This window comes from Pecten maximus, chromosome 6 (assembly GCF_902652985.1).
Source record: "Pecten maximus chromosome 6, xPecMax1.1, whole genome shotgun sequence".
NCBI classification, from domain to species: domain Eukaryota; kingdom Metazoa; phylum Mollusca; class Bivalvia; order Pectinida; family Pectinidae; genus Pecten; species Pecten maximus.
The window spans coordinates 8,178,761-8,189,646 of record NC_047020.1 but is presented as its reverse complement, the minus strand read 5'-3'; the positions used below and the strand labels follow the sequence as shown (position 1 = coordinate 8,189,646).

Below are 10,886 nucleotides of genomic sequence, written 5' to 3'. Positions count from 1 at the left end.
AATTATTTCAAATGTAATTCGGCTACAGATGTACCTTGTACTAATGACGACGACTTAAAGCGATCCCAAGTAGGCATATTGAACATTAATTGTCAAAGAACTAGACAATAATATATGTTATATAAACCTTTACAAAGGACACCGTGAAATAATTAAAACTCAAACAAAGGACAACCCGGTAAAAAATTGAAACGTGAACAAAGGACACCATGAGGCGATTAAAAAAAGTAAACAAATGAATCAGTTACACAATATAATTTATTTAATAGCATATGACATTTGTGAAGCTATTATTCCATCCATATAAAACGAAAATATATAATACACATACAACTACATTTTAATGACGTCATGAACATGGCTTTACGTGATTGTCTTAGTGATGCACAAATGTGGACTTTTGTCAATCGTATATTATCAACATAATCTAACACTTGTAATGTATAACTAGTGAACTCGTTTGATTTCAAATGAAACTATTCATATGAAAATTAAAAAAAGACTTGTTTAATAAACAACTTAGCATAAACTTTAAACATGGATAGCGGAAATATAACAGCAAAAGTGAGTGACACGTCTAAGACTCGCCAGTGATGCTGGGGACCGAATGAGTAGATCGACAATCCAAAATTGGCCTACATAAAAATTTAAAATATATATGGGAATGGGGTGCCTGAGATGTACATATAATAAAAAAAACGTAAACATATACCAAATGTAAAAGTACAACGGAAACACATTGTACATGTATTTATTTTGAGTACAGATAGAGTATTATGGACAAATGTTGTGTACGAGACGGACGGTATCGGTGTATTTAGCTATTTTGTAGATATATAAACAACGATATGTACATGTATGTTACTGAGACAGAAAGAGAAAAAAATTCTCGGAAGGCTTGCACAGCCAAATCTTGCCCTAACAAACGTTCTGCAAAATGTAAATTTAGCATCCTGCGTCAATAACATTTGTATATACACGTTTTAATAATATTCCTTATACAATGTATATATATATACTGTACATCAAGGCAATGTGTAAAATTCTATATTCGAATAATATACGCATAAATATACATTATGGACATCTATACAAATCATGCATAATATATGAAATCATAAAAATATAATCATTTTAAACATACAAAATAAAGATTTGTTTGGTTTGTTTTGTTTAACGTCATATTAGCAACCCAGGCCATTTAAGGACGTGCCAGGTTTTGGAGGTGGAGGATACCGGAGTACTCGGAGAAAAACCATCGGCCTACGGTCAGTACCTGACAACTGTCCCAAGTAGGTTTTCGAACTCGCAACTTAGAGGTGGAGGGCTAGTAGTAAAGTGTCGAGACACCTTAACCACTCATCATTATACAAACGAGTTTGTTACAATCGATAGATCCCTGATCTGCAGTTGGTCTTGATCGATCTGTAACAAAAGAGTATTTAATATATAGCAGACTGTATGACCATTTTTATAGGTGAGTGTAAACTTAATGCTTGTAAATCACAGATCCAAGCAGAAAATGCTGAAGTTTAGTTCTGTTTTCACTTTATAATATCACATGCATAATTGCTAGATTGAGATAATTAGTGTTATTGTATTCTTTGATTAGCGAATTATCTACCGATTCAAAAAGAGTATTATTGACGAATGTCTAAGTCCCTTTTAAACTAAGTTTTTATAGCTATGATCGATCATTGCCACTAGCTAACTTACTTGATCAAGAAGGTCGTTCCCATAGCTAAACCAACCGAGCCCAGCACAAGTAGGATCAGATATATATTTTCAAGACCTGTCTTGTGAATACCTGAAATATATTAGTTTATATAATTTTCTCATGTATATGTACAAAATACACAAATTACACAAACCTAATGAACATATATTGAACATCCATAGTTTTAGCTTCTGTTATTATTTGTTAAGAATAGCTCACATTTATAGTGGAAATTAATAAAAATAAACCGAAATGTTATCGAATATCTTTTTCTTTTCATCTTTAGTTTTTTTTTCATTTTTTCTGAAATATTGTAAAACGATAATGTGTAATATGGCGTGTAGCAATACATAGGTAAATTAACTGACCGGATTCTAGATCTGTGTCTACTGTTCTTGGTGTCTCGCTCCTGGAGAGAGTATTAGTAATTGTTGTAGGCTGTGTCGGAGATGTTTGGTCAGTAGTGTGTGTCGGCGACAATCTTGTGGGAAGAAATGGCGAGTCTGAACAGCCTTCAGTTGAAATATTAAACGGACCTGTCGAATAAACGTTGAATACACGACATGTACTATATTTACATGGATTACGTGACATGTTGGTATATTCACATCAGGTTCAATCTTGCTAAAATTATCTTTTTATTTCCGCTTCTTTAGACGCATTTGTTCTGGCCGTTCATCAATGATACGAGGGGAAAGCACACGAGAACAGTCCCGTATCTGCCTTAATGTTTTGCACTGAAGAACATAGCATGTAAGCAAATCGATTTCCCAGAACCAGTTGCCAACACTGCTATGCAATCCTTAATGTCGATGAGAAATTGTAGAATTGTTTCCTACTACGCCTATAGAATAAGCAACTGTTTGTATTGTCGCAGCAATTTAATCAAGCGCTTATTTTAGTAGTAACTAGTCGCAACCAAACGCGCGTATAAGACTCGTTCTCATTGGTTGAATTATAAAGTTATTGCTTAGTTTAATTGGCTTATATTTGAAGTTTGAAGCCCAAATGCTGAGAAGACCTCTTGCGATAAGTTGTTGATCTTGAATTACAATGTAAGCAAAGCGAATAGGAGCGGAAGTCTAATGTTGATAATATTACATCAAGTTGAATTTGGGTCAGAGATCAAGGCATAATTTTAACGGTTCCACTTCAATTCATATACTTCCGTAAATCTTACACTATCTCGCATACTGCTATAGTTCTAAAACAATCTAAAAAAAGAACAAAGAAAAAGGTCCAAAGGCTAGTATTGTAAACTGAATGAGTCACCCTTTTGAACGACTTTAGTACTTTTTTACATACCTTCCTCAGAGAGTGTAAAATTGTTATCACATTTTAAATGCTATTTAATCAGACATATTGATTGATTTTTCCGCACATCTATTACAAAATCCTACTTACTAACACAGTACGAGGACGGACAGAGGGTGGCACTGTGGAGGTAATAAACTCGGTAGGAGCAGCAGTTCTTCACCTGGATTTTGGACGAACGATGACACCGAGAGAATATTGACTTCATACAAACGTTTCTGTGTACAGTCCCTTCTGCTACGTCAGGAATCTGGCCTGGAACAAAACATGTTTATTTCAGAATCATTTTGATCTAGTTACATCAATGTCCGTTGTCTTGCCTTTCTATGTCTTTTCTGAGCAATACGTGATGCTTATGTGAGTACTTTAAATTGAACAATTAAGAAACAATCACATGCCCCACAAAATACATAATCACGTTAACCAATCGTTTCATGTAGATATTTTATCGGACAGAAAGGAAATGATTTATTTAGTACTACACATTAATTATCTTTAAATGTAACAATCATATTTGGGTCAACACACAATGGTAAAGATGACCTGCATGAATGCCATGATAAATTACCATTGTCAAATTACGAGGTCGACCTACCACCCAAATATAAATAACACTGACCGTCCATCCAGAGAGGATAGTAGGTACCACATCCGCGGGGTTCCACACTTTCACTGTTGTTGGTCAGGTCACCTCCAGCTTCTCCAACGAACCTGTACCACTTCTCACGGATCAGGATGTCACACAGGCCTTTTTCGTACACATCTATGTGACCAGGCGATCGTCTATAATCCACCTGGAGCTCCTCGTACGTCAAACATGGATCTGAATGGGCAAATATACACAGGTGTAAAATGTTTAATCGGCAAAACCTGATAAAGTAATATATTATAAGCAACCTACAAGATATAAGTGTGAAATAGTATTGAAAAGAAATGCAATATTGAAATGGGGAAAAAATTAGCAGTGACACAAATCACAGTCTGGTAATGAGAAGCAAACAGAAGAGTAGTGTTGTATATAGATACATGATGTATTAAAAGGCGTTATTATAATAAATACTTGTTATGTAATATTTTAGAGTTTCTACCTATGTCTCCAGTTGACAGAGGTAAATATCTACAACAGCATGTACATAGTAAAGATTAATAAAGGCTGTAAATTAAAATCATATTGGTTTAACTATTAACCATGTAAAAACTAACCAGACGCTATATCTGGCGTTGTCAGGTTCTCACTACTAGGTGTCGCCACTGTCGTTGTGGGAATGGAAAGTTTACCGGTGGTAGTAATAGGCGTAGTTGTACCGTTGGCAGTTGTAGGATGTGTCGAGGATATTGTGTTAGTTGTGTGTGTCCCGACAGACGACGATATTGTTGTGGTAAGGAGCGGTGAGTCTGAACAGCCTTCAGTGGAGATATTGTACGGACCTGTGGAAAAACATTTAATATCATCAACATAACTGAACTGTGCTACACAATAAATGCCGTATTAATGTTGAATATATGGTTACATCTTAATGCATTGTTTCAGTTGTTGAGATGATGCTTAACATCTGGTGAAAGTTTGGTCAGAGATAAGGTCATAGTTTCAATCATTTCAAATTTTGGTCAGAGATCAAGTTTTAATTTTAATCAGGATTACAAAATTGTATCCTTTACACCTGAACGAATTTGACTCTTTCGTGTGTCTTGCAATTAAGATGTCCAACAGGTGAAGATTCATAATACAAAATATATAATAAAGAAAATCTACCATTGTACACTGAAAGTGTCGCCCTTTTTGTTGGCAATAGCACATGTCCATTCGTCATTCTCTGAGTGAGAATTAACTATGTTTAATAAAAACAATCCTACTTACTAACACAGTACGAGGACGGACAGAGGGTGGCACTGTGGAGGTAATATACTCGGTAGGAGCAGCAGTTCTTCACCTGGATTGTGGACGAACGATGACACCGGGAGAATATTGACTTCATACAAACATTTCTGTGCACAATCCCTTCTGCTACGTCTGGAATCTGACCTGGAACAAAAATGTATACTTCAGAATTATTTGATCTAGTTACATAAATGTCCATTGTCTTGCTTTTCTATGCCTTTTCTGATTTTTCTCGATCTAAACCAATATGAATCGAAAATTAATCATCCACAACGAACATAAACAGCACGTGATGTGTGTGTGAGTACTTTAATTTTAACAGTTAAAAATTATTCACATGTCCCACAAAATATATAATCACATTTACCAATCGTTTCTTGTAAATATTTTATCGGACAGAAAGGAAATTATTTCTTAGTACTACACAGTAATTATCTTTAAATGTAACAATCATGTTTGCGTCAACAAACAATGGTAAAGATGACTTGCATGAAGGCCATGATAAATTATCATTATTAAATTACGAGGTCGACCTACCACCCAAATATAAATAACACTGACCGTCCATCCAGAGAGGATAGTAGGTACCACATCCGTGGTGTTCCACACTTTCACTGTTGTTGGTCAGGTCACCTCCAGCTTCTCCCACGAACCTGTACCACTTCTCACGGATCAGGATGTCACACAGGCCTTCTTCGTACACATCTTCTATGTGGTCTGGCGATCGTCTATAATCCACCTGGAGCTCCTCGTACGTCAAACATGGATCTGAATGGGAAAATATACACAAGTGCAAAATATTTAATCGGTAAACCTTATTATAATCAACCTACAAGATATAAGTGTGACATAGTATTGAAAAGAAATGCAATATTGAAATGGGGAAAAAAATTAGCAGTGACACAAATCACAGTCTGGTAATGAGAAGCAAACAGAAAAGTAGTGTTGTATATACATATATGATGCATCAAATGGCGTTATTATAATAAATACTTGTTATGTAATATTTTAGAGTTTTTACCTATTTCTCCAGTTGACAGAGGTAAATATCTACAACAGCATGTACATAGTAAAGAATAATAAAGGCTGTAAATTAAAATCATATTGGTTTAACTATTAACCATGTAAAAACTAACCAGACGCTATATCTGGCGTTGTCAGGTTCTCACTACTAGGTGTCGCCACTGTCGTTGTGGGAATGGAAAGTTTACCGGTGGTAGTAATAGGCGTAGTTGCACCGTTGGCAGTTGTAGGATGTGTCGAGGATATTGTGTTAGTTGTGTGTGTCCCGACAGACGACGATATTGTTGTGGGAAGGAGCGGTGAGTCTGAACAGCCTTCAGTGGAGATATTAAACGGACCTGTGGTAAAACATTTAATATCATCAACATAACTAAATTGAACTACACAATAAATGCCGTATTAATGTTGAATATATGGTTACATCTTAATGCATTGTTTCAGTTGTTGAGATGATGCTTAACATCTGGTGAAAGTTTGGTCAGAGATAAGGTCATAGTTTCAATCATTTCAAATTTTGGTCAGAGATCAAGTTTTAATTTTAATCAGGATTGCAAAATTGTATCCTTTACACCTGAGCGAATTTGACTCTTTCGTGTGTCTTGCAATTAAGATGTTCAACAGATGGAGATTCATAATACAAAATATATATTAAAGAAAATCTACCATTGTAGACTGAAAGTGTCGCCCTTTTTGTTGGCAATAGCACATGTCCATTCGTCATTCTCTGAGTGAGAATTAACTATGTTTAATAAAAACAATCCTACTTACTAACACAGTACGAGGACGGACAGAGGGTGGCACTGTGGAGGTAATATACTCGGTAGGAGCAGCAGTTCTTCACCTGGATTGTGGACGAACGATGACACCGGGAGAATATTGACTTCATACAAACATTTCTGTGCACAATCCCTTCTGCTACGTCTGGAATCTGACCTGGAACAAAAATGTATACTTCAGAATTATTTGATCTAGTTACATAAATGTCCATTGTCTTGCTTTTCTATGCCTTTTCTGATTTTTCTCGATCTAAATCAATATGAATCGAAAATTAATCATCCACAACGAACATAAACAGCACGTGATGCGTGTGTGAGTACTTTAATTTTAACAGTTAAAAATTAGTCACATGTCCCATAAAATATATAATCACATTTACCAATCGTTTCTTGTAAATATTTTATCGGACAGAGAGGAAATTATTTCTTAGTACTACACAACAATTATCTTTAAATGTAACCATCATATTTGCGTCAACAAACAATGGTAAAGATGACTTGCATGAAGGCCATGATAAATTATCATTATTAAATTACGACGTAGACCTACCACCCAAATATAAATAACACTGACCGTCCATCCAGAGAGGATAGTAGGTACCACATCCGTGGTGTTCCACACTTTCACTGTTGTTGGTCAGGTCACCTCCAGCTATTCCCATGAACCTGTACCACTTCTCACGGATCAGGATGTCACACAGGCCTTCTTCGTACACATCTTCTATGTGGTCTGGCGATCGTCTATAATCCACCTGGAGCTCCTCGTACGTCAAACATGGATCTGAATGGGAAAATATACACAAGTGCAAAATATTTAATCGGTAAACCTTATTATAATCAACCTACAAGATATAAGTGTGACATAGTATTGAAAAGAAATGCAATATTGAAATGGGGAAAAAAATTAGCAGTGACACAAATCACAGTCTGGTAATGAGAAGCGAACAGAAAAGTAGTGTTGTATATACATATATGATGCATCAAATGGCGTTATTATAATAAATACTTGTTGTGTAATATTTTAGAGTTTTTACCTATTTCTCCAGTTGACAGAGGTAAATATCTACAACAGCATGTACATAGTAAAGAATAATAAAGGCTGTAAATTAAAATCATATTGGTTTAACTATTAACCATGTAAAAACTAACCAGACGCTATATCTGGCGTTGTCAGGTTCTCACTACTAGGTGTCGCCACTGTCGTTGTGGGAATGGAAAGTTTACCGGTGGTAGTAATAGGCGTAGTTGCACCGTTGGCAGTTGTAGGATGTGTCGAGGATATTGTGTTAGTTGTGTGTGTCCCGACAGACGACGATATTGTTGTGGGAAGGAGCGGTGAGTCTGAACAGCCTTCAGTGGAGATATTAAACGGACCTGTGGTAAAACATTTAATATCATCAACATAACTAAATTGAACTACACAATAAATGCCGTATTAATGTTGAATATATGGTTACATCTTAATGCATTGTTTCAGTTGTTGAGATGATGCTTAACATCTGGTGAAAGTTTGGTCAGAGATAAGGTCATAGTTTCAATCATTTCAAATTTTGGTCAGAGATCAAGTTTTAATTTTAATCAGGATTGCAAAATTGTATCCTTTACACCTGAGCGAATTTGACTCTTTCGTGTGTCTTGCAATTAAGATGTTCAACAGATGGAGATTCATAATACAAAATATATATTAAAGAAAATCTACCATTGTAGACTGAAAGTGTCGCCCTTTTTGTTGGCAATAGCACATGTCCATTCGTCATTCTCTGAGTGAGAATTAACTATGTTTAATAAAAACAATCCTACTTACTAACACAGTACGAGGACGGACAGAGGGTGGCACTGTGGAGGTAATATACTCGGTAGGAGCAGCAGTTCTTCACCTGGATTGTGGACGAACGATGACACCGGGAGAATATTGACTTCATACAAACATTTCTGTGCACAATCCCTTCTGCTACGTCTGGAATCTGACCTGGAACAAAAATGTATACTTCAGAATTATTTGATCTAGTTACATAAATGTCCATTGTCTTGCTTTTCTATGCCTTTTCTGATTTTTCTCGATCTAAATCAATATGAATCGAAAATTAATCATCCACAACGAACATAAACAGCACGTGATGCGTGTGTGAGTACTTTAATTTTAACAGTTAAAAATTAGTCACATGTCCCATAAAATATATAATCACATTTACCAATCGTTTCTTGTAAATATTTTATCGGACAGAGAGGAAATTATTTCTTAGTACTACACAACAATTATCTTTAAATGTAACCATCATATTTGCGTCAACAAACAATGGTAAAGATGACTTGCATGAAGGCCATGATAAATTATCATTATTAAATTACGACGTAGACCTACCACCCAAAGATAAATAACACTGACCGTCCATCCAGAGAGGATAGTAGGTACCACATCCGTGGTGTTCCACACTTTCACTGTTGTTGGTCAGGTCACCTCCAGCTATTCCCATGAATCTGTACCACTTCTCACTGATCAGGATGTCACACAGGCCTTCTTCATACACATCTTCTATGTGGTCTGGCGATCGTCTATAATCCACCTGGAGCTCCTCGTACGTCAAACATGGATCTGAATGGGAAAATATACACAGGTGCAAAATACTTAATCGGTAAACCTTATTATAAGCAACCTACAAGATATAAGTGTGACATAGTATTGAAAAGAAATGCAATATTAAATGGGGAAAAAATTAGCAGTGACACAAATCACAGTCTGGTAATGAGAAGCAAACAGAAAAGTAGTGTTGTATATACATATATGATGCATCAAATGGCGTTATTATAATAAATACTTGTTATGTAATATTTTAGAGTTTTTACCTATTTCTCCAGTTGACAGAGGTAAATATCTACAACAGCATGTACATAGTAAAGAATAATAAAGGCTGTAAATTAAAATCATATTGGTTTAACTATTAACCATGTAAAAACTAACCAGACGCTATATCTGGCGTTGACAGGTTCTCACTACTAGGTGTCGCCACTGTCGTTGTGGGAATGGAAAGTTTACCGGTGGTAGTAATAGGCGTAGTTGCACCGTTGGCAGTTGTAGGATGTGTCGAGGATATTGTGTTAGTTGTGTGTGTCCCGACAGACGACGGTATTGTTGTGGGAAGGAGTGTTGAGTCTGAACAGCCTTCAGTGGAGATATTAAACGGACCTGTGGTAAAACAAATAATATCATCAACATAACTGAATTGAACTACACAATAAATGCCGTATTAATGTTGAATATATGGTTACATCTTAATGCATTGTTTCAGTTGTTGAGATGATGCTTAACATCTGGTGAAAGTTTGGTCAGAGATAAAGTCATAGTTTCAATAATTTCAAATTTTGGTCAGAGATCAAGTTTTAATTTTAATCAGGATTACAAAATTGTATCCTTTACACCTGAACGAATTTGACTCTGTCGTGTGTCTTGCAATTAAGATGTTCAACAGATGGAGATTCATAATACAAAATATATATTAAAGAAAATCTACCATTGTAGACTGAAAGTGTCGCCCTTTTTGTTGGCAATAACACATGTCCATTCGTCATTCTCTGAGTGAGAATTAACTATGTTTAATAAAAACAATCCTACTTACTAACACAGTACGAGGACGGACAGAGGGTGGCACTGTGGAGGTAATAAACTCGGTAGGAGCAGCAGTTCTTCACCTGGATTGTGGACGAACGATGACACCGAGAGAATATTGACTTCATACAAACATTTCTGTGTACAATCCCTTCTACTACATCTGGAATCTGACCTGGAACAAACCATGTATATTTCAGAACTATTTTGATCTAGTTACGTCAATATCCGTTGTCTTGCCTTTCTATGCCTTTTCTGATTTTTCTCGATCTAAATCAATAGGAATCGAAAATCGATCGTCAACAACGAACGTAAACAATAGGTGATGCTGATGTGAGTACTTTAAATTGAACAATTAAGAAACAATCACATGTCCCACAAAATATATAATCACATTAACCAATCGTTTTTCTTGCAAATATTTTATCGGACAGAAAGGAAATGATTTCTTAAGTACTTCACATTAATTAATTATCTTTAAATGTAACCATCATATTTGCGTCAACAAACAATGGTAAAGATGACTTGCATGAAGGCCATGATTAATTATCATTGTCAAATTACGAGGTCGAC

General features: G+C 35.7%; 1 protein-coding gene across 1 annotated transcript; it reads right to left on the bottom strand.

Annotated features, from left to right (window-relative positions):
* Nucleotides 1–240: 240 nt before the first annotated feature.
* LOC117328865 lies at nucleotides 241–10,478 on the bottom strand. The gene is made up of 16 exons (XM_033886450.1): nucleotides 10,324–10,478; nucleotides 9,669–9,893; nucleotides 9,096–9,302; nucleotides 8,514–8,678; nucleotides 7,859–8,083; nucleotides 7,284–7,490; nucleotides 6,702–6,866; nucleotides 6,047–6,271; nucleotides 5,472–5,678; nucleotides 4,890–5,054; nucleotides 4,235–4,459; nucleotides 3,651–3,854; nucleotides 3,122–3,286; nucleotides 2,086–2,253; nucleotides 1,717–1,807; nucleotides 241–1,425 (listed from the first exon to the last, which is right to left on the bottom strand). Exons 1-16 carry the CDS (start codon nucleotides 10,439–10,441, stop codon nucleotides 1,383–1,385), a joined length of 2,805 nt encoding a protein of 934 aa, XP_033742341.1. The 5' UTR covers nucleotides 10,442–10,478; the 3' UTR covers nucleotides 241–1,382.
* Nucleotides 10,479–10,886: the final 408 nt, after the last annotated feature.